This window comes from Apis mellifera, linkage group LG3, assembly GCF_003254395.2.
Source record: "Apis mellifera strain DH4 linkage group LG3, Amel_HAv3.1, whole genome shotgun sequence".
Classification (NCBI taxonomy): Eukaryota; Metazoa; Arthropoda; class Insecta; order Hymenoptera; family Apidae; genus Apis; species Apis mellifera.
Window position 1 is genome coordinate 449,041 of NC_037640.1, and position 27,002 is coordinate 476,042.

Consider the following 27,002-nt stretch of genomic DNA (forward strand, 5'->3'; position numbering starts at 1 on the left):
TTCATTTGTTTATATTCACCTAAAACTATTAATAATAGAATTAATCAAAAGAAAATATATATAGATAAATAAATTGATCTATTACTATATTGAATTTATTTTATTACAATTGTCCTATTACATTATTATTTTATTACAATTATTCTATTATTTTCAAAAATAAATAATTTTTTGAATCAATTTTATTTATATTATTTATATTATATATAGAGAAACGAATAACATTTTGCTCTAAAGGAATAATAAATTTTATAATTGTTGATTTTTTTCTTTCTGAGGTAATATTAATAAAAATTACTTTGTAACAATTTAAATTAAAATAAAATTATTTCAATAATTTTTGTAATTCTACATAAAATAATCTTATAATTAATAATTAAATCAATTGATTTTATCTTAATATCAAGTAATTTAGTATACATATATCAATAAAAAAATATTTCCATACTATATCTATATAGTATATGTCTTTATATATGCGCATGCGCTCATATATATCTTGCATATATAGATTCATAGCATATACTAAAAAATATATATAGATAAATGTTAGCAAAAAATATAAATACTTTTATTAAATTTTTTTAATTTCATATTTTATATTAAAGTGATTATAATTAAAATTATAGTGTTATTATGATATTTTAAAATCATCAATTCGTTTTTTCTAATTTTTTCTTTAAATTTGATTTATTTTTAATTTAATTAAACTTTATTTTAAAATATTAAAAATTTTTATCTTCTTTTTATATTTTTTAGTAAAATCTTTAGTAAAATCTCTAGAAATATCAATCTTAATTTTTGGAAAATTATTATTTTCATTAATTCAAAATTATATGTACATAAAATTGTTTTTTAAATATTTTATTTACATTATATTATTACATTTACATTATATTAACATTTTATATAGTAATTAGATAAGAAAAACATTGACATATCAAATTTAAATTATTTTTTTTATTAGAGAATTTAAATTCTAAAGATTGTCCATAATTACATTAACATCCTTTATAATATGACATCAATTTGATGATTAATGATCAATAATCCACAAATTGTAATAAAAATATAAAATTTATAAAGATATATTTTTTAATTCAATATACCTATTTGTTTTTTAATTTATATAATAATTTGTTTTTAACCTATCTGTCAAGATATTTTTAAATTTTTTTCATTAAAATATATATAAAAATGTAAACAAAATTTTTATTAAAATAAAATTTCATTTTTAATTACATAAAATATTGTAAACTTATAATAGATATATTAATTTTTATATGAAATATTATATATATTGATTATTTGAAAAATAAAAAAATAATTTAAATTGATAATAATATTTAATAAATAAATTACAAAATTTGTTATTTTTGGCAATTATTTTTAATAATAATAAGTTATTAAATCAATAATTTGATTATAAATGTAATCATTTGTATATATAATCAAATGTATATTTTACCAATACAATTTATATAAGTTTATATATTATATGCTTTTTATAAATTTTTTTATAATAAATATTTAGTATATATAGTAAATTTTGTAAAGTAAATATCAAATATTTTTATAATATTATATAAAATAATTGTGAAAATGAAATATTAATTTTAAATATAATGAATATTATATAAAATCATATTTAAAACAAAATAATATTATATATATAATTTTTTATATAATAATTTTAATTTATTTTATATATAAATTATATATAATAATTTTAAGATTTCATTAATAAAAAATTTTATAAGTTTATTATAATCATCTATCAAAAATTATATTTTAAAATGTGTTGATTTTTTATATTTGAGATTACTATGAAAAATTCTTGTACTAACGCCCTCTATTAAATCATCATTTGTTTCGGTAAGTTTAATGAAAAATGTCATCGACATCTTATGACGTATATTACAATTTTTAAGTTGACGACAACAAAATGGAATATTTCAAAAGTAGCTTAAAGTCTGTCTTGGGTTCTGCATCTGTAGAAAATGAATTATCAGGCGGTGATACGGTATTTCGAATTTTTTAACAAATTAATTTTATACTTTTAATTTTTTTGTATTCTAACACATGGTCACAATATTTTCATGTAAAAAAATAATTATTAATTATATTATTATATATTATTATATTTATTTAATTAAACAATTATATTTCATTATGTTATGAAATAATTAAAATAATTATATAGGTAGAGCGATTAGTAGATAGGTTACAATCATCGACATTATTAAATGATAGACGAGATGCTTGTCGAGAACTTAAAACTCTTTCACGAACTTACCGTGTTGAGGTAGGAGCTCAAGGAATGGATGCATTGAGACAAATTTTAGAAATGGATAGAACTGATTGTGAAATTATTGGTTTAGCATTAGATACTCTTTGTAATATAACAAATCCCAAGACATTTGATGAAGAAGGTAATATCTGCATATAATTATATACTTATATAAATTTTTATTATTTTTTATATATTTTCAGTTGATAAGCATGGACCCAATAATAAAATAGGAGAACAATTTACTGAAATATTTATTAAAAATACAGATAGTGTAGGATTAGTATTAACACTCTTGGAAGAATTTGAATTTAAAGTTAGATGGCCAGCATTAAAATTATTGATGTATTTGTCTACTAATAGACTAAAAGATATACAAGAAATAATTTTAGTTAGTCCTATGGGTGTTTCTAAATTAATGGATCTTCTTGGTGATAGTAGAGAAGTTATACGTAACGATGTACATTTTTATAATTTTCTAATATGAACAATTTTGTTTATTATTTATTTGTTTATTGAGTTAAAGATTAAAATATTAAAAATTATATTTTGTAATATTTTAGGTTTTATTGCTTCTTATTCAATTGACAAAAGGTAATGCAAATATTCAAAAAATTGTTGCATTTGAAAATGCATTTGATCGTATTTTTGATGTCATTGCGCAAGAAGGTAATGTAGAAGGTGGTATTGTTGTTGAAGATTGTCTATTATTAATGTTAAATCTTCTAAGGGGTAATATAAGCAATCAAAATTTTTTTAAAGAAGGTACATATAATTAAGCTAATTAATTATAATATCATATCAATGTGAAAATTAATATTATTATATCTTAGGCAGTTATATTCAAAAATTAACACCAATGTTTCAAATATCATCTGAAATTGATGATAATCCTCTAAGTGCATGGAGTTCACAGAAAGTATCAAATGTTCATTGCATGGTCCAAGTGATTCGTGCATTAGTGGCACCAAGTGGACCTGCACAGGTAATTGCTATAAATATTGTTAATAAATATGTTAATAAATATTGTTAATAAATATTTCTTGTTTTTCTTACATATTTGAATTAAAAAAATCTTATATTTAAAACCAATGATTATTTATGATTTATGTATTGATTTATGATATGTACATATAAAGGCAGTATCAAATTGTCAACGGATTATGAAAGCATGTGGACTTTTACAAGCTTTGTGTAATATATTGATGGCTAGTGGTGTACCTGCAGATGTCTTGACTGAAACTATTAATACAGTAGCTGAAGTTATTAGAGGAAATTCCAATAACCAAGAATTTTTAGCTGGAGTAATGGCACCTAGTAATCCTCCTAGGTACTTTCATAGTAAATAATAAAATATTCAAATATTCTAAATTTATTGCATTAATATATTATTACAAAATTTGCATATATTTTTTTTTAGACCTGCAATTGTTGTTTTACTTATGTCTATGGTAAATGAAAAACAGCCATTTGCTTTACGATGTTCTGTTCTTTATTGTTTTCAATGTTTTTTATATAAAAATGAAATAGGGCAAAGTCAACTTATTCAAACTTTATTGCCTCAAGGAAATGAAGTACCATCATTAACGACAGGTTTGTTTTTTTTAAAAAAACTATTTTCGTTTATTTTATAAATTTTCTTTTAATAATATATTAAATGATATAATATAATAGGAATATAAAAGGAATAAAAAATATTTTATAAATGTAATATTGCTAGGACAGCTGCTATGTGGAGGTCTATTTTCTTTGGATTCTTTATCAAATTGGTTTTCTGCTGTAGCATTGTCTTATGCATTGATTGATGACAACACACAAAAAGAACAATTATTACGTGTATTGCTTGCAACAAATATTGGAAAACCACCAGTAACTTTGATGCAACAATGTGTCATGTTACTGCAACAAGGAAATAAAACACAATGCAAATTAGGTCTTCTAATATTACTTTGCAGATGGATTGCACATTGTCTAAAAGCTGTAAAATCATTTTTGCTTATCGATTCATCTATAGCTTATTTAACAGCTTTATTGTCATCACAAGAAAATAATGATGATTTGCAAGAAACATTATTACAAAGTATGTGCGCCATGCTTATTGGATTGTGTATACATTTCAATGACAACAGTATTTCTAATTATACAAAGGTAACAAAATTGTAAAATATAAATGAAACAAGATATGTTAAAAAACTATATATATATTATATTTTTCTTATTTTATTTTAGGAAAAATTATGTAATTTAATAGAAAATAGAATAGGATTAGAAAGATTTCAAGATGCTATCGGTGGTCTTGCTAGACATGAAGTATATTCTAGAACTTTAAAACATCCTCAACCTTCAGCAAAGAATCCTTCAGAACTTTTATTAGATCATGAATTTTGTAGATTATCAAAAACATTAGAGGGTAATTATTAATCATATTTCTATATTATTCTGTTAATGCAAACTTTAGAATTTGTAATTTTTAGGTGTTATTATAAAGTCTGTTCTAGACGGAAGTAGCTTACATAATAAAAATCAGATAACAACTCCTATATTACCAGATTCTGTTTTAGAAACACAATATAAAGAAGTTATTCGAGAACAAGATTCTCAAATACAAAAACTTAATCAACTTACAGAATCACTTGTTAAAGAAAAACACGAACTCGAAGTATAGTATATATATTTATAAATAAGATTTTATAAGGAAATAAAATTTATAAATCTTTAATTTATAATTAAAAATTCATAATAATATTATTCAATATTATTCAATATTTAATATTATTTAATATAGGCACAGATACATGATCTTCAATCAACTGTCAGTCATTTAAAAGATCAAAATTTAGTTTTACGAGCAGCACAAACTAATTCATTATTAGAAGAAAGTGAATCCAATAATGTTGTATCCAATAAACTTTGCACAGAAGAAATAGAAAAGAATAAGACCTTGATTACAGAATTAGAAAATCGTTTAAAAGAATATGCATCAATGATAAAAAAATACGAAAATGATTTTGAATATAAATTAAAAGAAAAATCTGAGGAACTAGAGAAATTAAAAAAAGATCAAGAAGATCTTCTAGAACTTTTAACGGAACAAGATAGTAAAATTATACTTTACAAAGAAAGATTGGTTGCATTGGGTGAAAAAGTATGTAATTCTATATAAAATCTTTTATGTATATTTAGATGTATATTACGTATATATTTAGATAAACAATAATAGCTTATAATTTTAATATTTATTTTTCATCTTTAGATTGAAACAGATGAAAGTTCTATTGAAATAGATACTGATGACCAACCAGAATATATCAACTCTGTTGATCGTGTTGATTGATATAAAGATCTATCTGATTAATTTTAGAAAAAGAATTATTATAAAAATAATAATAATGAAAAAATTTTTATTTCGATGATTTTTTACTTTTTTGTTTTTATCTTCCATTTGTTTAAAATAATAAATTATTGATAATAAATCAATAGATTTATTATATTATTATAACATGATAAATTATAAATATAAAAATTAAATATTTTTATTACATGTTATTTTATATAAGATAATTATTATTTATATAATATAATATAGAAATTATTAAAATATTAAAATATTTAAAATATAAAATTTAGAAAAAATAAATACAAAAAATGATATATAAAAAAATCGGTTATATGAAGCTTTAAAATATTTAAGTTTACATTATATGAAATGAAGCAGAAATAAAACAAGATGGCAATGTGACAAGAGCTGCTTCAATCTATTTTTATCTTATTATGTCTAATATAAATTTAAATTATTTTTAATTTAATAAGTCTCAATCAATATTTGTATATCAATTTTGTGTTTTAAAATCGATTTTTTAAAAATATCTCAATATATTAACATTATCTATATATATATTTTATTTTATATATTATAAAAAACAAAATTTATTTAATGAATAAAGGGATAAATATTTAAATAGTGTTGATTGAAAACACAGATATCAATCATAATGATTTAAATTAAATTTAATTAAATTATTTAAATTTATATCTTAAAACATTAAATAATAATATTAGAATATTTTCCGAAATGATATAAAAATAAATATTGGAAATGGCTGATAAAAGGCAATCAAGAAAATAGAATTGATTTTGAAAATATCCACAAATAAAATTATTAAACACCATGTATCAGTGAGCAATAAGAAAAGTACATTCCTTGCCATGTTATTCCCGATTCCCAAATATCAACTTACACGTAAATATTTTAAATTAAAAAATAAGAATTTTAACAAAAGTATATATATATATATATATATATATATAGTATATTTTATTAAATTAAATACTACTTATATATATTTAATAAAACTATATATTATTACATATTTACCATAATACAATATGTGCTAATTTATATATATATATATATATATATTTATAAGATGTTTTCCCGTTGCTTAATAACTGCTTGTACACATTTTGCCATTGTTTGTGAAGCACGAGATATCGCATCTGTCATAAAAAAATTATCTAATGTTTTCTGTTTAACTTCTATTGGATTAGAAGACAATGAACCTGACACTTCCTGTAAAAAACAAATATAAATCAGTATTATTTATTATATAGCAAATCTCATTGATACATTATTATTTTATTATTTAATATTTTTAAAAATTTTTTTAAATTAATTTAAAAAAATATTTACCTTTGATAATTCCAGTACTTGAGTGAAATAATTGGCTGATTCTATATTACCATACCTAATTAAATGTGGTGCTATTTCTTCCAATCTAGATCTTATTTCAGCCAAATTGTCATAAGGCAAACAAATTCCACAAATCTATAAAAATATTAATTATTAATATAATTATTATAAATAATAATAAAAATATTAAATATTAATTAATTTTTTTTCCAATTTGCACTTTACATTAATTTAATATCTTAATAATTTAAGATATTAAATTAATAATATGTTATATAAATAATAATTATAATAATAATAATATATTAACTAAAGAAAGTAATTAATTATATATTAACTTACTTCAGAAAGAGCTCGTATGATTTTCCAATCTGGTCGAGCCATACCCGGTGGTGTAATTGCAGCTTGAGTTTGTTGTGCACGACCTTCTGTATTTACATATGTTGCAACTTTTTCAGTATATGCAGCTCCAGGAAATATGACATCTGCAATCGAAGCTCCTTCGTCACCGTGACTACCTAAACCATTAATAAAAATCATTATTATGTTCTATTAATAAATAATATTATTACATATCTATAATATATACAATAAATAATATTTTTTACATACCTATATATACAATAAAAGTATTCGGAAAATCTTCTCTTTTAATATTTGAATCATCAGCTGATAATAAAAAAAGAATTTTCGGTTGTTGCTCTTTAACTTCTTCAACAGATGATGAATAACCTACATCTAAAGCTGCTACTTGTGATGCATTTGTATGAAGAATATTTAACACTTTCCATTCTTTGGGAGCCTAATAAAGAATATATAACCAACATTCTTATGATATTTTTATGCATCACAAAAGATATTTTTATCATTTTTTTCTTACTTCTATGTTTTCTCCTATAGTTTGTGCCAATAATTGTGTTTCAGATAAAATTTTTGCTCCATCTTTTCTGGTTAATTGCTCAACACCCAAGATAATTAAAGGTTTCTTAGCAGATTTCAAAGTACTTGAAAATGAATGAGTACCGTTTTTTAACTGTGTTATAATTTCTGGAGATTGACCTAAATGCTAATATTTAAATATTGATCTTAAATAAATATTAGCTGACAGAAAATAATGACATATCAATATATATATATATATATTACGAGTTTTTTTACTTACTTCATAATCATAAGTTAAATCTATTTTCGGACCAATTTGCGCAATGATTTGTTCACCATGAATATATCCTTTTCTTATTCGAGTATTAACTAAAGGTGCTTCGTATCTTGGATTAGTACCAATCAATAATATAACATCAGCCTCTTCTATTGCAGCAATTGTGTTATTTAGTAAATAATTATTTCTTATATCAATACCTGTACCATGCTTTGGAAAATTTTGTTCTGTTGCAAGAATTTCACTACCAAGTCTATTTACTAAATCTTTCAAAGCTACAAGAGCTTCAGCATCAGCTAATTTTCCAGCAATTACAGCACATTTATTTGGGGCTAAATTACGAATAGCTTGAGCAGCTAAAAAAAAGTATATTATCTCAATATAGTAAACAATATAATATCTCAATATATTATTGTATATAAATAATGTATTATATATATATATATATATATATATATATATATTATATATATATTAATATATTTATATAATTAAAATTATGTAAATAAAAACATAAGATTTAAGAATTTAGAATATTTTAAAATATTAAAATTATATACAACATACTTGTTACAAGAGCATCTTCCCATTCAACAGCTTCTAATTTTCCATTAATTTTTATCATAGGAGTTATAAGCCTTTGACGTTTCAATCCATCATAAGAAAAACGAGCTTTATCAGATAACCATTCTTCATTTATATCCTGTATAACATATCATGAAGAACATTTATAAATATATTTCATCAACAATTATTATATTAATAGTACCTCATTTACTCTTGGTAAAATTCTCAAAACTTCACCCGTCCTATGAGATATAACTATATTACTACCAACAGCATCAAGAACATCAATACTATCTGTACGACGTGTTTCCCATGGACGAGCAACAAAAGCATATGGTTTACTTGTTAATGCTCCAACAGGACATAAATCGATAATATTACCAGATAGTTCAGATAAGAACATTTTCTCTACATATGTTCCTACCTATTAATAATAAAATTAATACAATATAATAAAACAAATATAAACAAATATAATAAAATAATAACAATATAATAAATGATATAATTCCAATAATAGAATAAAAAATTGTTAGACATACTTGCATATCATTTCCACGACCTGTAGTTCCTAAATCATCAATACCAGCAACTTCAGATGCAAAACGAATGCATCTTGTGCAATGAATACAACGTGTCATAACTGTCTTTATTAGAGGACCAATATCTTTATCTTCAACTGCTCGTTTACCACTATAATTAATATCAACAAACCTACTCCGATCACTACCAAATGCCATACTTTGATCTTGTAAATCACATTCACCACCTTGATCACAAATAGGACAATCTAAAGGATGATTTACTAATAAAAATTCCATGACACCTTCCCGAGCTTTACGAGTTAAATCAGAATTGGTTTTTACTCTCCACCCTTTCATTACAGGCATGGCACAAGCTGCAACAGGCTAAATATTTATACAATAAAATACATATATAATTCTAGTTGAAATTTATTATGTTTGTTAATATATATATATATATATATATATGACTTATATTAAAAAGAAAAAGAATAAATACCTTAACTTGTTTTTCAATTTCCACAAGACACATTCTACAATTTCCTGCTACAGCTAAACGTTCATGATAACAAAATCTAGGAATTTCTACTCCTATTTTTGCAGCAGCCTAAATATGACATTAAATAATAATAAAATTTTTTTATTAAATATTTTTACTTAAATTATTTAGATTATATGGTAAATATAAATAATATTTGATCAATGAAAAGACTATGTTACTTGCAAAACAGTTGTTCCTGGTGGAACTTGAACTGGTTTGTCATCTATGAATACTTCTACTAATTCTTGCTGAAATTTAAACGATGTTGTATGTAATCCTACGGTAGGAAATCTGCCATTCTGTAATCCCGTAGATAATCTTATCACGGGAAATCTTAACATTTTGGTCCAATTACTGTTAGATGTCAATGTTATGCTGTTATGTAAGAAAATTTTACCATTTCAAAATTTACAATAATAAATTAATAATCTAATTTATAAATAATAATAAATAATAATCTAAATATATAATTAATAAAATCATATTTTTTTTAATTGTTATAAAACGAATAAGTCAATACATATTAAGTATTAATAAGTATATTCTAATATTATAATTAAAATATTCATTTGTTTAATCAAAATTACCAAATCTTTATCCGTTATGCAAATTTTTCTTAAACTTCGCGAACCTAAAATGGACGATCTATAAAATCAATCCAAAATAGGATTCACCACAAATAATATATATATTGTTTAATTATATATTTTCGAGCATTGACAAAGTAGTATCTGTATGATATGAGTTAATTTTAAAATGCATTCTTCGCGACATCTATCAAAAAAGATTATTACAATATAAATATAAATTCAATTATAAATAATAATTATTCAATTTTATTTTGATAATAATTATAATGATTTAAAAATAATCCTGAATTTATATGCATAAATATATATGTACTTAAATATACATGTATATAAATTTTAAAATATCATATTACAATTATATATTACAATTATAATTTAATTAATTTCATTAAAAAAAGTACAACAGATAAAAGATTTTTATGAATATCTTTATCAAATCTCTATGAAATATAACAAATTAAAAAAAAAAAAAAGATGAATAGAAATTAAAATGAAAAAAATATTGTCTAAATAAAAATTAAAATATTATAATATACAAATTAATTATATTTTAGAAAAAAATAATTAAAATAATTTTGCAATTAAAAAATTATAATTTATAGTTATTCTCTAGTTATTTTATTATTTCCCAAGAATTGCCGGAATGACGTCATGTTACAAAATAATAAACCGTCAATTTTTCATTGAACATAGCCCGTTTTCCGGTAAGCAGATAAGGGGGACAACATTACAAGTAACTTCAGTTAAGTGTCTACAATTTACTTAATCTTCCATTATGGCTATTGGTGATCTTAAAACTGATAAAGGTATCAAAGATTTAAATTCTTATTTGGCAGATCACAGTTATATCGAAGGGTAAGTGTATTTTTATTTTTATAAAATTTATATTAAAATACACGTGGTTCTATACTTACTAATATCTTAAGATCATTGAACCATTAATTCATTTTTTTTTTTTTCATTTAATTTTTATATGTAATATTTCAAATTGTATTTTTTTTTTATATTTGTGTTTTAGTATATGTTTTTATCTTAAAAAATACTTTTAAATATTTTTTAACATAATTTATTCCATTTATATAAATATTGAAATATAAATTAAAATTAAAAAAAATGTAAATATATAAAAGATAAGGAATAATTATTATTGACAATTAATAATATTAATTTTCGTCTTTTGCTTAATTTTCATAGAAAATTAAAGCAAAATTGGAAACGAAAAGAAAGAATTATGAAATTGATAAAAGTGAAGATAGAAAAAAAAAAATCATTGAAAAACTGAATAATATTTTGAATAATATCATCAATGAATATAAAAAAATTGTCTTTGAATTTGTTTTCAAAAATTCATATATTATTTATTCATTTAATATATCTTATATTCAATAAGAATATAAATGAATTTTTATAAGAATGTCAAACATATATTATTATATTTTTAAGGTGGCAACCTACTCAAGCAGATGTAGTAATTCTAGAAGCTTTAGGAAAAACTCCAACATCTTCAAATCCTCATGTTTTACGATGGTATAATCACATCAAATCATATGATTTAAAGACACTTCCAGGAGAAAAGAAAACACCTGTCATATTAGGTAATAATATAGCAGCAGGAAAGAATGAAGAAGATGACGATAAAGATGTAGACCTTTTTGAATCCGATGAAGAAGAAGATCCTGAAGCTGTAAGACTTAGGGAAGAAAGATTAAAAGAATATGCAGAAAAGAAATCTAAAAAACCAATACTCATTGCTAAGTCCAGTGTTGTATTAGATGTTAAACCATGGGATGATGAAACTGACATGAAGGCTATAGAAGAAATTGTGAGATCTATTCAAATGGATGGTCTAACTTGGGCAGCATGTAAATCATTTTGCTGTTTTTCAAAATCAAATCAAAAATTCAATTTTACAAAATTATCAATTTTATACATATTATTTCCAGCTAAATTAGTTGCAGTGGGCTATGGCATTCATAAGTTCAGGATAATGTGCATTATAGAAGATGACAAGGTATCAGTAGATTCACTGATAGAACAAATAGAAAGTTTTGAAGAATATGTTCAATCTGTTGATATTGAATCATTCAATAAATTATAAATAATTGTTTATATCTATTATCTCCAATGTAAACTTAATAAATAATAATCATTGTTTATATATATTATATATATATATATATATATATATATAATTTATTATTGAACAAAAAAATTAGTAATTTCAATGATAATATTAATAAAATTGTAATTGAAGTATTACTTAATGATATTGCTTCAATATTTATAATAGACAATTTAAAAATTGATATTTTGTATATTTTTGTTATTACAAAGAAAAACTTAAAACTAAAATATATAAAAAAGAATTGTTATTTTAATTAAATGAAAAACATTAAAAAACAATGATAAACAAATTGTTTAAAATTAAATTTCAACTTCATATAAGATAAAAAATATAAATTTTGAAACTTTGATAATATATCTCAAAGTTCTGATTATGATTTTGCGAAGTAAAAATAGTAATTCCAATGTTTTATCTATATAGTTTTATCAAAAATCACTAATCACAAGATGTTATTTATCACATATACTTTACATATATGTAAGTATAATGTTTGGAACATTATCTATTAAATTAAAAATTTTTGTTAATCAACATGTATGGATTTCATATGTAAATATTCTATTATTCATGACAGAAAGATTCAGATATCCACTCTATGTTTAATATAGATAGGACATAAATATTGGCATGTTTTTTCACAGATACATAATTTTATTATATATCATTAAATCTTATATAACATATTGAAACTCATAAGAAAATTGAAATTATAATATTGCTTAAGTCTTCTGAGAATATAATATTATCAAAATATTGGAATATTTTTGCAATAAAATTTATTATGAAAGTTTCAAATGCTAATATAAAAAAATTATTAAAAATATTATTTAATTCCTATTAAACATTTTAATAAAAAATTTAATAAACTTATAATAAAATTTTTAATATTTAAGTTGTCATAGTATTTAAATATCATAAAATATTTGATCAAACTTAAAATTTTATTTTAAAAAGCTTTAAATGCTAATATATTAAAAAAATTATTAAAAATATTATTTAATTCCTATTAAACATTTCAATAAAAAATTCAGTAAATTTATAATAAAATCTTTAATATTTAGATTGTCATAATATTTAAATATCATAAAATGTTTGATCAAATTTAAAATTTTATTTTATATTTTCTGTTAACAATTTATTTTATTGATTAAAACTTTTATTTTTATTATTATAGTCTGAATTTATTTTATTATTATTATATATTATTATATATTTAATAATTTTGTTTTTTTAAAAATGACATTTTCTAGTCCTATTTGATACTAATTAGATACTAATAGATTGAATTAGATTGAATTCATATTGCTCATAATAAATAATTCACAATAAATCATGAATTATATTTGTTGTTAATATAGAACAATAAATTATTTTATGAACAGTGAAGTAGTTATTTGCAAGCAAATTGTAAAACAGTTTGTAAACTATATACAAATTATAAAAATGATGATTAATAAAAAAAATGTAGAAAAATATTGATAATTAATGAAAAAAATTAAAAATTGATTTTCGAGAAAATTGCATTTGAAAATTTACTAACATGACTTCTTGATTGTATATGTTTAATCTCAATTTTCGAGAAAATAAAGACTTGAACAATGAAATTTTTTTTTCAATTTTTAAATTTTATTCTACATTTTTATTTATTTATATAGAATAACATTTTATTTAATTTATATTTGAAAAATTTGATTAATTTCAAAAAATAAATTTATTATAGATATAGATTTATTTCGAAAATCAAATAAAGAAAATCTTTATTTTTTCATGAGTAATCATTTCTTCGATTATATATATCATGGACAATGACGGATTTATTAACATATTATAAGCAATTGAAATTTATGTTAAAGATAAAGAAAATTACGTTAAAGGCAGCTTTATCTCACTTTATTTTTAATTTACTTCATCTATTAGAAAATTAAATTATTTATAATTTAATAAATAAGTTTTAATCGACATTTATATTTTTATGTTTATATCTCTTAAATTTGGTTCTTCAAAGATGATCCTTCACGAATATATTAACACTTTATGTTATCTGACATTGAAATCCGGTTTTAGTATAGTTTTTGTTTCATAAATAAATTTCATATGCAAGTTATTCACTAAAGAAAGATATGATATAAAACAAAAAACATTTTTGAACGAAATGAATTATAAAACTGAATAGTTCTTGATTATAATAATATTAATAAATAAAAAAATTAATTATTTTTTTAAAATTATATTCATATTAAAATATAATTTGAAATAGTATATGATAATAAAATAGTTTCTTTTTTTAAAAACAAATAAATATAAATACAACAAATATATATATGTAATATACAATCGAAATATAATATAATTAAATATAATACTAATGAAAATATATAATTAATATCAATCTATAATTTCTATTTTTAAAGAAATTAAAATCACGATAAATTGAATTCTAAATCGTTTTCATCATGTTTTCCAAGAAACAGTCCTTGCCACTGACCTCTGTTAAGATCCCCACTTCAGCAAGCGACAACTCTCTTATATATAAAAGAGAACGTTAAAAATTCTGTGCATATTCTTCCGCGCATTGTGCAGGTATTTTCAAATAGCATTAACAAAATTGAAGATTCGAAAAGAAATTGTTTTGTTTTTCAAGAATTCGTCAGTTGAAATAAGGATGACTTTTTTATTGAATTCTTCAGGAATTACGTGTTTATTATTATCTTTGATTTATGGTAAGCATGATTTTATTTTTAATAATAAAGGAGAAATAAATTTCAATTATTATTATTTATAAACTAAATTGGAACAAATTTATACATAGTTTTTACAGCGAATTTATATAAAATAATCAATTTTTTTTTATAGAATAACAATTTAGAAATAAAATATATCAATTTATAAGAATATAGAATAGAATTTTGCTGTTTTTTTTTAACATCTTAAAAATTATAGATTTTTTTTATGTTTTCCAATGTTTAAATTTATTTTTAAATTTAGTTTTTCAAATACCATTTTAAATTCTAGAAATTGATCGAACAGTTATATATATATAAAACTTAATATTAATGTAACTGATGAGATAAGTCGATACTTATAGACAAGATTTGCTACTTGTAGACAAAAAATGCCTCCTACATTCGTTGATGAAACTGTAGGTAATACAGTTTTTTTTAGTTTTCTGTATGTATTTCAAATAAAATTATTATTAAATTTTTATTTATTGAAAATTTGGCTTACATTTAAATTTATATGTTATATTGAATTATTAAAGATTCTAAGTTTTATTAATTTTTGAATTTAAAGGATAGATCTAGATCAATATTGAATCATGTTTGATATTTGTAACATTTGATAAAATAATTTCCTAGTATTAAAAATAATATTTTATTTTAGAATTTATTTATCAAATATCAAATTGAGAATTATAAAAAAGGCAATAATTTTTAATATCTTGAACTAACTTTAAAATAAAAAATAAAAAAAACTCAGAATTCGGCAATTTTCTTTGTAACTATACAACTATACAACTGTTAAGTAATTCTTTTGTAATATATAATTATATATTACTTATACATATATATAATATAAATTACACTTACATATTAAAAAAATTCAAAATAATTAACATTTATTTATTGATTCATAATTATATTCTTTTAAATATATTTTATTCTTTTTTTTTAATTTATTTACTGAATTTGCATGTATTAATTATTATTTATAATAAATTATAATTATATAATTTATAATTTATAATAAATATTTCAAAAAAATCTTTTTTTAATAAATATAACAGAGCAACAAACATTGGTAATGGCAACAGAAATGGTACCAAGAGTATGTCTGGGATGCATATGTGAAGCTGCTTCTGGATGTAATATTACAATTGGTTGTGATGAATCTGTTTGCGGACCATTTCGTATAACATGGAATTATTGGGCTGATGCCGGTAAACCAACACTTGATGATAATTTAAACGAAAATGGTTAGTATATATATTTAATTTAATTTATAAAGAAAATTTAATGAATAATTTGAAATAATTAAAAAAAAATTTGTTTTTCATTTAGCATATGCACGATGTGTAAACGATCCTTATTGTGCAGCTCGTACAGTACAAAGTTATATGATGAAATTTGCTCAGGTATACAAGATACATTAATATAAATTTCATTTAAGCATTCGCATGTAATTATTATCGAACTCGTTATTTTAAAGTTTATTTCAACAAACTATATTTATTTATATAAGTAATATTTTATTTTGTTTAAAAAAAAATATGTGAATTCAAATAATTTTTCTGTAAATGAAAGTATTTAAAAGAACAAGATTTTGAAAATCAATTTCATTTTCTAAGTATATTTCTAACATATATTATAGATTATATATTAATTGATACAATTGAGCTATTTTTTTTATATAAAATTATTAAACTTTAAAATATATAAAAATTATTAATTTAATAAACATTTTAATTTTGTAAAATTTATTATAATATAAAGAAATGAATATAAAAAGTTATGTATCATATTTTTTATATAGCAAAGTTCTTCAAAATAAAAATTAAAATATCTTTAAAAATGATTTATTATAAATAACAACACTTCTTTATGAGAAATGAAACAATATATCAAAAAAATATGATTTTATTAAAAAAAGTAAAATGTTCTTTGTTTCCAATAATGAAGAAATCATTTATATTAAATTATTTTCATCAAAGCATAACATTTCAAAATATAAATTTTATTTAAAACACTTTATTATAATAAATAATTCGATTAATAATTATATGTAGAAATTTAAATGATTCACAAAACATTCTATATATTAAAACATAATTATTTACTTTTCTTTTTTATATATTTATTTTTAGGATTGTAACAATGATGGTAATATTAATTGTGATGATTTTCTTCGCATTCATCGATTAGGTGGATATGGATGCAATGGTTCTTTAAATTCAAAATATGAGAATATTTATAAACTGTGCATGCAGACTTTTGAAAAACAATAATTAACAATGCAGGAACTTATAAAGAATATAAGATTATATTTTACACACACACACACATACACATATACATGTTAATAAATATAAAATATAAATATATGATAATAATTTTATTTAATCCTGAAAAATTAGAAATTGATTTAAGAATTTTAGATTATTTGTTTAAATTTTCATAAATGAAAATTTAACAATTATTAAATAATTAGTGATAAGAAAAATTAAATAGTTCAATGCTTTTATAAAATGATTTTTTTTTTTATTATATTTTCAATAAAATTATAACTTTTTCTTATATATAAAATTTAAAACATAAGTTTAGATCCATGTAAAATTAATATTTTATCTACAATTTCAACTCTCTTTTTTAATATTATTTTTTGCTTATCTAATATAGTACACATATCTATATTTTTTACCAAGAAACAATTTATAAATAAACGAAGGCTTTCTCTAAAAGTCTGTAATTGAGAAGAAACAGATATTCTTTCGAACACTTGAATAGAAGCCTGTTCATTTTCGTGCAATAGAATTCCCAATATAATTTGTTTGAGAAATGTTATAGTATGTTTTTTAAGTTCTGTAAATTCAATAACCTGTAATAAATAATTTAAAAATATAAAATAAATTTATAATATATATTGATAACAAATTAAGAATATAGTACTTACTTTCAAAATTGATAAAGCAAGACATTTTTCAATGAGTAAATGAATTAAAAATTGTGTTAAATTAATTAGTTGTTTATTATTGTATGCTTCTAATGTTTTCAATTTGTCCCAAAAATTGCATTGTATTGTAAGCTAAACCATTATTATTATTTTGAAACATTAAAATATATTATTAATCATTTATATATATATATATATATATATATATATATATATATGAATACTCAGGATATATAAAAAAATTTATTAAAATTTTTAAGAAATAATTGAAATTAATAAATATTAATTATTATTAAATAACAATATTATTGTTGCATCTTATAGCAATAGAAATATTAAATATTTATTGTTAATTTTTTGTATATCTAATATTAATTTAAAGTAAATTTTTATATTTAATATATATATGTACAATCAAATTTGTTTTAAAGTGAAACATTTTCTTTTTTTATGTGCTATTTTTTTTTCTATTTGATACATAAATAAATATAATTGTAATTTTTTCATATAAAAAAATATTTATGCTATTTCACTTCTAAACTATAAATTTATTAATTTTAGTATTTATTTTTTTTTTTTTATATAATAAATCTTATATATAAATCTCATATATAATCTTATACATAAGTAAATATGAAAGTAAATATGAAATGTGTTTTTTAGACATTAATTTATTTAATAAATTTTTTAGTAAAAAAATTTGCTAATGCTGAAGTATAATTATAATTAATTTTTTCATATATCTTGTGCAATTTAATAAAATACATATAGTTATTACACACCTGATATTTTCTATTATATTCACATAATTTTTGAGCTAATATTGCATAGTAAGGATTAAATTTATTTTCTTGTAAACAACAATGTATTAATACATGTATGATTTCTGTTTCTTGTTGATTTTTCAAATCAAGATGATGAAGTTTTTCAAAAGCATCTAAATAGTCTTCAGCTGTCATAAGAATACAAAAAATATTTTTTCTTATATCAGTATTCATTCTTTGTTTTTGTGCCAATTTCAAAATTTGTATATTAAAATTAAGATTATTATGTTCTTTTAAATTTGTTTTGTCACTTATATTATTTGAACCAGACCAAGCTGATCCTATAATCCACCATTTTCCTTTTTCATCAACTATAATGAAAGCATATATAAATAAGTTATGTTTTAGTATTAGAATTATAAATATCATATACCATGTAATAAATCCTCCAGTGATACATTGAATTGTGTTATTGTATTGCCTTTTCGTATTATATTTTTAATAACTTTCCTTAAGTGTTGCACATGAGAAGGATCATATTGAGGTATTTTATTAATATTATTATTTTTTATTGCTAATAAAATATCCAACATAAATTTAACTCTTGAACTGCATAATATTAATATTAACATTTGATTAGCATCTAATAATTTTTATTCTATATTTAAAAAATATAAGAAAACTTACTTTTTTTCACTTTCATGAACAGCTTTTTGTTGTAAACTTTGTATAAATTCTTTTAAAGCATTCGGATCATCTCTTCTCAATGAAAATCCTACTGTCTTTAAAATAAGTAATATTAATTCAATTTCTTTTTCTGTAAATTTTATCATCAATTTGTTAAGTATTTCATAAAGAAGCTTATATCCAAATATCTGTATAAAATAAAATTAAAATAACTATTAATTTTTCTTATATTATATAAATAATAATATAAATAATATAATATAAATTATTATTTAAGAAAATTTTCATACTTTAAAATTATATAGATGTGAGATAATAAGAACTATATTATCCAATTCTTTATTTTCTATACTTTGAAATTTCTCCATGTTTTTAATAAATTTTTTAATAAGCTTTTCTAAAAAATTTGCACCTACTTCAATACCAATATTAGCATGTAAAATCGCAATTAACATCATATGTTCACAAATAAGACGATCTGGTGTAATTACATGTGATATTAAACTTTCAAGCACTAACTCTGATAATATATTGTTCATATTATTACGACTATTTGTCATATACAATGCTTCTATCTGTAATATGTAATGTAAATATAAATCATATATTTATTACATTATAAACAAATTCATCTTAAATATGTACAATTATTTATATAACTATATTTTGTTTTTTAATTATATGATTACCTGATTTACTATATTATACATATTATGTTCTGCCACTTTATTCAAACAACCCTTTAATTGTTTTCTTAAAAAATGCAATTTTTCATCTTCATTTGAATTTATATTAGTTGCTCGTATAGCAGGTGGAACATATTTATTTGCATTGTTTGCATATATAACATCACCTTCTTTATTTCTTTTTCTTCCATAAATATCTTCCCAAAAATTTTCATCATTAATACTATAATCAATACTATCAATTTTTTTAGTTTGTGTATTTAAAACTTTATCTGAACTATTATTATTACTCTGTTTTAAATTTAATGTATAATTTTTTGACATTTCTGATTTAATATTTTCATTTTTATTTTCTTTAATATTATCTAATGCACTACTTGTATATATATTTTTTTCTATTTCTAAGGAATTTATATTAAATTGATTGCTAAATTCATCTTCTAAGATTTCTTCTTTTGTTTCTGTAATATATTTTTTGTTTTTTTGTAAACAAAAATCCAAAAGATCTACTCATATATTAAGGAAATATAATTTTCATTTCAAAGAATTTATATAACATTAATATTTTCATTGCTAATAGGCAAACTTCTTCTGCTAATAAATTCTCTATAATAAATGAACTCATGATTTAACTAATCAGCGAAAATGATAAGTTATCCAACAAATATTTTATAATCAAAAAGGATACAATCTAAACCATCAGTTACAAAAGATTTAGGAATTGTCTTCTTTTTTCTTTTAGTTAGTTTTAATTTCTTTTCCAATTTTCTAATTTCTTTGTCTTCTTTTAAATTAGCTTCTTTGAGTAATTTACATTTTTGTTTTTTTTTTTTATATTCAAATTCTTCACTTTTTTTGATTTTAACCTGTTCAGAACAGTTCGTCATAGATATTACCGAATGATATATTTTTTCAAAATTATTTTTTGTACATTTTTTAGAATTTTCTAATCGATTTATTTCTTTGTTAATAATTTTGTTATGATTCGTTTTATTATCATTAACATTAGATATATCCACATATAACTCACGTTTATTTTTAAAATAAATTGATTTATTAATTTTTTTTTGCTTTCTAAGTTCTTTCCGCATTTGTTTTCGAGATTTTTCTGTTAATTTTAATTCCATTTTTTTAGTATTTAATTTTGATTGTTTCGATAATTTCATTTTATATTCTATTAAGTTGTATAGGTTATAAAATGTCTCAACCGACAAGAATTAACTCAATCAAGAATTGGAAATCATCAATAGGATTCCCAAAAGCGAGCTTTGGCTAGATTTACAAAATTAAAAGATTTTAGACTTTAGATGTTCACTAATTTAGATATGCCAAATAGCGAATGACTACTTACTATTAAATAATTTAATATATAGAAATTATTCGAATTAGTATTTGAGTTTTGGAAATTGAAAAAAATGAACAATAGAACTTGAAAATATATATAAAGAGAATTAAAAAAAAATATATATATTAAGAAAAGAATAAATGATATATAAAAATAATATAATATAAATATAAATATAATATTTATAATATTTAATCACATTAATTTGTGAAAAAAGAGCGTTTTTATTTAAATATAATTCATTTATTCAAATAAAATAGAATATTTATGAATAAAAAACAATAAAAAATTATAACTTATACATATAAATAATTATAAAATTATTTTTTTGTAATTATGTATTATTATGTACTATTATGTATGATTTTACTTTTAAGATACTTACTACTACTTACTATTGAGATACTTTTTATGATTTTTTTTGTTCTAATTCTTTATTCCAAATTGAAAATAATTTTTCTATATTTTTTGCTATTAAAAAAATTTAAATATTTCAAAATAAAATTCTAAATTATTTGATTGTTTGAAATATATTATCCATTTTAAATTTGATGATTTTTTTAAATTGAAATAAAATAGAAAAATAGAAAAAGAAAAATAGATAAAAAGTAAATAAAAAAATAAATCAGAATAAAAAATCAAAATAAAAAAAAAATGAAGAATCAAAATAAAGTCAAACAAAAACAATTTTTTTTAAAAAACAGATTCTATTAATATTCGAATAAAGAAATGGATTCAGATAAGTATATTTATTAATTATTAATGAATGAAAAATTTAGTCGATCAAATCATTTAGTAACCTATTCGATTAAATTCTAATATTTACATGTATATAATAAGTTACTAAATTATTTGCTATTTGATTAAATTATTAGACAAAATTTAATATTCTGACTGAAAATAATACAGAAAAAGTAAATTAGGAAAAAGGAGTAACATCTACCGGGATGCATATCTTACGAGGCGACAATATTTCTTTATTTTTTTATAACTTATTTTAGTTATTATTATAACTTTTATTATTTGATAGTTATGATAAATATCATGACTTTTATTCATCTTTGAATTATCATGGCATTGAATTTGGTATTATAATATATAATTTCATTCTTCAAAAGAAGTTACAATATTTAATGTTGAATGAAAACATAATTTAATTTAATTGTTCCGATAGAATCGGAAGCATAGCAATCACATCATGCAACTTCCAATTAGTTTTTTTTCAGTTAGTCTTTATTTTCAAATCAATTTATGTTATATAATGTATAAATTCATTAAAAATTACTAACTCGATTTTTATCATTATTATTCATAATGAAAAACATAGAGTTAAATGATTTTAAAAAAAGCATATTATGATGTTCTTAATTTTTTTATAAGATACATAAAAGACATGTGAAAGTCATACAAAAAGATTTTTTTTAATAGAATCATATATTTTTTATTGCATCAATTGATACGGCTTGACACAAAAAAAAATATTAACTTATTAAGTTTAAAAATTATTAATTTATTAGATATTTTAATTTAAAATTTATAATATGAAAATTTATCATATGAAAAATAAAAAAAACATGAACATATTGCAATAAAATATTGCTTTGTGAATTTTTTATTTTTTATATAATAAATTTTACAAACTTTAAATTAAAATAATTCTTAAACTAATTTTTGAATATAAATAATTTAATACTTTTTTTGTAGAGAATATCAAATTTTATTAATTTCTAGTGCAAAAAATATATAATTCCATTAAAAAAAAACTTTTGTAATCTTTACATATCCATGATGCGTCCATCTAAAAATAAAAAAATTATAAATTAAAAATTCCATAAAAAAATTAATAACAAACATGCCTTTTTAATTCATTAAAATTTATATGAAAAATTTTTTGCGATCAATAATAATAAAAATTAAAGATATAAATAAGTAATATCTGATGAACCATCATATATTTTATAGCATATAAAATATTTTATATTTTTTAATGTTTTTTGAGATTAATACAATATTTAAATTTTTATATATACTTATGTAAACTATCTCTTTTAATAATATAGATAAGATAAGATTATCCGTTTACATCTTAATCTAATTTTATTTTAATTTTAAATTTGATTTGTTTATATAAAAAATTATATAATGAAACTTATAAGACAAATTCGATAAAATACATCAACGAAGTTTTGTTTCTTGAAAATGGAATGAAAAATTTGTTATATTTATATATTGTCATATTTTTCTGTTATGTGAATATGAATCCGACTGTAAAAATTGTCTATCAGATTTAGAAAATAAATAGATAAAAAATATCGATTTTTACGAATTTTAGCTATATTACAATAAATATAATTTAAAAAAATATTTCTATCAATTGTATTGTATAATACTATTCTTTCTATTACGTTTACAAAACGTAATATAGTTATTTTTAAATTTGAAATATATATTTTATTTTATTATATGTCAATCTTTATTTTATTCTTAATTTTAAATAATGCTTATTATTATAATATATATCTTGGAAATTTATTTCGAAAAAATTAAATTTTAATTAAGATATTGATAATATTTAATCTATAATTATTCCTTTTAACTTATTTTAAAAACAGAAGTAAGTTCAAAAATAGAATATTAGAAAATAATAACTTTTTGTATTATATTATATTTTTATTATTTTTTACAATTATTCAATATAATATGTATATACCATTATTAAAAATTATTCATTATATAAATATTACTTGTACGTTTACTTATTTAATTGTTTATAATATATATTTGATTTACATTCATCATTTTGAATTATCTTTTTTTCACAAGTAATGTTATATTTCCTGTCTTTTATCTGTGTCTATAAATATAGATATCCCAAGATATCCCAAAAATATGAAAACATCTATTAACAAGAGATTCCTGAAATAATTTTAATATTTTCTTTTATAAAATCTTTTGTTACGATTTTGTTAACGAATTATTAACAAAAAATACTGACTAATCATGCAGTCTAGATGAGTTGCCATGTTGGTTATGTATTAGCAATCGAATATAAATAAATTTAAATAACATATGTCGAAATGTATTGAATATTATAATTTATTTATTCATAACATAATTCGATATAATTTTTTAGCGAATAAAAAAATATTAGTTATATTATATATCCAGTTAATAGATGTTTTCGTATTTTTGGAATATTCTATATATGATCTAATATATATATCACAAAATGATAAATCAGAATATAATGTTAGACATAAAAAAAATCTAAAGCTTTTGACAATTACTGAAATCAGAAATATTTTTTCATACAAGCAACTTTTTGTAAAATATTTCATTTTGTTTTGTTAATAATTTATTAACGAAAGATATTGATTAAGTTAGTGCGTAGTATGACGCGTTAATGTATCAAAATTTATTAGTTTATTCATTATTCATATATAAAATACAATTCAATATAATTTTTGTTAAATAATTATTTTAGTTTAATTTAGTTTATTATTTATATTATTATTTCTTCTTCTAATAGAATATTGTTTTTTTTCTATATATTTGTGGCATAGAAATGTCATAGCGAAAGCATATTTGTCTTTATTTCGTTATCTTGATTCTTATTCCATATGGATATTTAGAATATTTTATATATTAGTATTGCATTTTTTTGTTATTACAATTTTATTCAATTATATTTATGCATTTCTACATCGCATATTTTTTTAATATTTATTTCAATTTTTTTATCCATATAATACTTATATACTATAATATTACTACTAATTGCTTATACATATTTATATTTTAAATATCAAAGAATATAGACAATATAACTTAAATAAAATGTTTGATCAAATTTATCATTTCGAAAATTCTTTGAATTGAATTTGAAAATTATTTGAAATTATTGAAATAAATGACTTTTAAAATATTTAAAACATGACTTAATATAGACTGCTAGAGAAGCACAAACCGATAGAAACTTAAAATTAAATAATCTTTAAATGAATTTTTGTCATTGAAAAAATAGAATTTGCTCTTAAGTTTTTTTAATTCTTTATCTTTCTTTTCTCTTCTCCTTTCCTACAATTTTTTTAAATTTCTTTTTTCTTTCTTCAGTAGAAATGATGCCAGAATTTTTGTTATTCTTGTCTTTTCTTATTAAGTTTTATACATATATTCGCTGTTGGTTGTTTCAGTTTTTCAGTTTTTTTTTTTATTTTTTCATGTTTCAGTTTTTCAGTTTTTTTTTTATTTTTTTTCATATTTTTCACATATACTTTCATGTAATTAATATCTTGTCTTTCTATTTTATATTTATATACTTATATACTTAACTTATTATTTTTTTTCTGAATTTCATATATAGTGGTTTTTTTTATTAACATTGTGAATATATTTTTTTTTATTCTACTGAATTTATTGAGCCAGATTATGTATATGTGTTCTTATTTTCATTATTTTGTTTTATATCATAATATTGTTTCTTTTTTTTTATTACTTTTTTTAATTTTGTTTATTATACTTTTTCATGCCTTTTTCAATAATATTTATGAATAATACTTTAAGTTTTATATTTAATACAGTTTGAATTTCTTCTTTAGCTTTTTTGTTCGCTTTTTCATTTTTTATATTTCGATATAGACTGAATTCAATTAAATCTTATTTCTTCTATTTTATCTTTTTTCTCATTGATTTCTGTACTTATTACTTTTTTTTTTCTCAGATTTTTTTCTTCTAATTCTCTTTATCCAAATATTTTCTTTCTCTTTTTTTTCATTTTATGTTTTTTTCATTTTAATTTTCTTGATATATCATTTAAAATATTTTCAAATGATATATTAAGAATCAAATAATATTATTATATGTTTTTGTTTCCTCTTTCTGCGTTTTGATAACTTTTTATATCGCTACTTTCTATTATAAATATCGAAGTTTTATTTAATATTTTCATTTTTGTTTTCTTTTGTTTTCGTTTTTAATTCTCATATAATATTCTTATATAATTTTAATTATTCCTATTTTATTGGCTTGTTCTCTCTTTTTTGAATTCATTTATATATATACACATATATATATATATATATATGTATGTATTTTTGATTTTTTTTAATACTAAATTTAATTCTAAAATGTATGTACTTTCTTTCCTTGAAATTTTATTTCTTTTTCCATTAATATTAGGATATATTCGAACTTCTTATTTCTTATTTTATTTCCTTTTCTTTTAATCAAAAATTCATAAATTTTTGTCTTTTCATTAATAATTTCTTCTAATTCTTTTGTAGATTTTATCATTAAGTTATTTTTTTTATATAATCCTTCTTTTTATTAATCTTTCTAATTCATTGTTTTGTTTTATTCTTTGTTTTA

The 27,002-nt window shown here is 19.6% G+C and overlaps 5 protein-coding genes across 6 annotated transcripts; 3 read left to right on the forward strand and 2 right to left on the reverse strand.

Annotated features, from left to right (window-relative positions):
* The first annotated feature begins 1,859 nt into the window (after nucleotides 1–1,859).
* On the forward strand, nucleotides 1,860–5,703 carry LOC412506 (general vesicular transport factor p115). The gene is made up of 12 exons (XM_395962.6): nucleotides 1,860–2,023; nucleotides 2,204–2,432; nucleotides 2,494–2,750; nucleotides 2,854–3,055; nucleotides 3,124–3,275; nucleotides 3,430–3,620; nucleotides 3,711–3,883; nucleotides 4,011–4,438; nucleotides 4,520–4,700; nucleotides 4,765–4,949; nucleotides 5,076–5,435; nucleotides 5,544–5,703. The coding sequence occupies exons 1-12, from the start codon at nucleotides 1,946–1,948 to the stop codon at nucleotides 5,622–5,624; spliced, it is 2,517 nt and encodes an 838-aa protein (XP_395962.2). The 5' UTR covers nucleotides 1,860–1,945; the 3' UTR covers nucleotides 5,625–5,703.
* A 715-nt stretch (nucleotides 5,704–6,418) lies between these two features.
* Ndufs1 (NADH dehydrogenase (ubiquinone) Fe-S protein 1, 75kDa (NADH-coenzyme Q reductase)) lies at nucleotides 6,419–10,489 on the reverse strand. 2 transcript variants are annotated; one of them, NM_001172404.1, is given in 12 exon segments: nucleotides 6,631–6,860; nucleotides 6,981–7,115; nucleotides 7,323–7,498; nucleotides 7,593–7,782; nucleotides 7,861–8,046; nucleotides 8,143–8,495; nucleotides 8,707–8,842; nucleotides 8,909–9,130; nucleotides 9,249–9,614; nucleotides 9,730–9,837; nucleotides 9,951–10,146; nucleotides 10,359–10,489. In NM_001172404.1, coding segments are annotated over 11 exon segments (2,184 nt in total). In that variant the 5' UTR covers nucleotides 10,113–10,146; nucleotides 10,359–10,489; the 3' UTR covers nucleotides 6,631–6,710.
* A 513-nt stretch (nucleotides 10,490–11,002) lies between these two features.
* LOC552649 (elongation factor 1-beta') lies at nucleotides 11,003–12,479 on the forward strand. The gene is made up of 3 exons (XM_625024.5): nucleotides 11,003–11,216; nucleotides 11,805–12,223; nucleotides 12,305–12,479. The coding sequence occupies exons 1-3, from the start codon at nucleotides 11,137–11,139 to the stop codon at nucleotides 12,457–12,459; spliced, it is 654 nt and encodes a 217-aa protein (XP_625027.1). The 5' UTR covers nucleotides 11,003–11,136; the 3' UTR covers nucleotides 12,460–12,479.
* Nucleotides 12,480–14,969: 2,490 nt separating this feature from the next.
* Nucleotides 14,970–17,582, forward strand: LOC409663 (lysozyme). Its single transcript, XM_393161.7, has 4 exons — nucleotides 14,970–15,206; nucleotides 16,271–16,459; nucleotides 16,545–16,618; nucleotides 17,348–17,582. The coding sequence occupies exons 1-4, from the start codon at nucleotides 15,149–15,151 to the stop codon at nucleotides 17,486–17,488; spliced, it is 462 nt and encodes a 153-aa protein (XP_393161.3). The 5' UTR covers nucleotides 14,970–15,148; the 3' UTR covers nucleotides 17,489–17,582.
* A 137-nt stretch (nucleotides 17,583–17,719) lies between these two features.
* LOC100576775 (nucleolar MIF4G domain-containing protein 1 homolog) lies at nucleotides 17,720–21,660 on the reverse strand. The gene is made up of 8 exons (XM_006571781.3): nucleotides 20,979–21,660; nucleotides 20,294–20,796; nucleotides 19,895–20,179; nucleotides 19,605–19,792; nucleotides 19,351–19,526; nucleotides 18,936–19,288; nucleotides 18,154–18,285; nucleotides 17,720–18,078 (listed from the first exon to the last, which is right to left on the reverse strand). Exons 1-8 carry the CDS (start codon nucleotides 21,454–21,456, stop codon nucleotides 17,788–17,790), a joined length of 2,406 nt encoding a protein of 801 aa, XP_006571844.1. The 5' UTR covers nucleotides 21,457–21,660; the 3' UTR covers nucleotides 17,720–17,787.
* Nucleotides 21,661–27,002: the final 5,342 nt, after the last annotated feature.

Excerpts from the sequence above, each read along its gene's own strand:
- LOC412506 (XM_395962.6), top strand. The coding sequence starts at position 1,946 with ATGGAATATTTCAAAAGTAGCTTAAAGTCTGTCTTGGGTTCTGCATCT. Across the intron at positions 2,433-2,493 it reads CAAGACATTTGATGAAGAAG|TTGATAAGCATGGACCCAAT; the intron begins GTAATATCTGCA and ends ATATATTTTCAG. Across the intron at positions 3,056-3,123 it reads TCAAAATTTTTTTAAAGAAG|GCAGTTATATTCAAAAATTA; the intron begins GTACATATAATT and ends ATTATATCTTAG.
- Ndufs1 (XM_026439356.1), bottom strand. The coding sequence starts at position 9,762 with ATGTGTCTTGTGGAAATTGAAAAACAAGTTAAG. Across the intron at positions 8,496-8,706 it reads GGAAGATGCTCTTGTAACAA|CTGCTCAAGCTATTCGTAAT; the intron begins GTATGTTGTATA and ends ACTTTTTTTTAG. Across the intron at positions 7,783-7,860 it reads CTATAGGAGAAAACATAGAA|GCTCCCAAAGAATGGAAAGT; the intron begins GTAAGAAAAAAA and ends ATTCTTTATTAG.
- LOC552649 (XM_625024.5), top strand. The coding sequence starts at position 11,137 with ATGGCTATTGGTGATCTTAAAACTGATAAAGGTATCAAAGATTTAAAT. Across the intron at positions 11,217-11,804 it reads GATCACAGTTATATCGAAGG|GTGGCAACCTACTCAAGCAG; the intron begins GTAAGTGTATTT and ends TATATTTTTAAG. Across the intron at positions 12,224-12,304 it reads TGGTCTAACTTGGGCAGCAT|CTAAATTAGTTGCAGTGGGC; the intron begins GTAAATCATTTT and ends TATTATTTCCAG.
- LOC409663 (XM_393161.7), top strand. The coding sequence starts at position 15,149 with ATGACTTTTTTATTGAATTCTTCAGGAATTACGTGTTTATTATTATCT. Across the intron at positions 16,460-16,544 it reads TGATAATTTAAACGAAAATG|CATATGCACGATGTGTAAAC; the intron begins GTTAGTATATAT and ends TTTTTCATTTAG. Across the intron at positions 16,619-17,347 it reads ATATGATGAAATTTGCTCAG|GATTGTAACAATGATGGTAA; the intron begins GTATACAAGATA and ends ATTTATTTTTAG.
- LOC100576775 (XM_006571781.3), bottom strand. The coding sequence starts at position 21,456 with ATGAAATTATCGAAACAATCAAAATTAAATACTAAAAAAATGGAATTA. Across the intron at positions 20,180-20,293 it reads TGTATAATATAGTAAATCAG|ATAGAAGCATTGTATATGAC; the intron begins GTAATCATATAA and ends TACATATTACAG. Across the intron at positions 18,079-18,153 it reads TTGCTTTATCAATTTTGAAA|GTTATTGAATTTACAGAACT; the intron begins GTAAGTACTATA and ends TATTTATTACAG.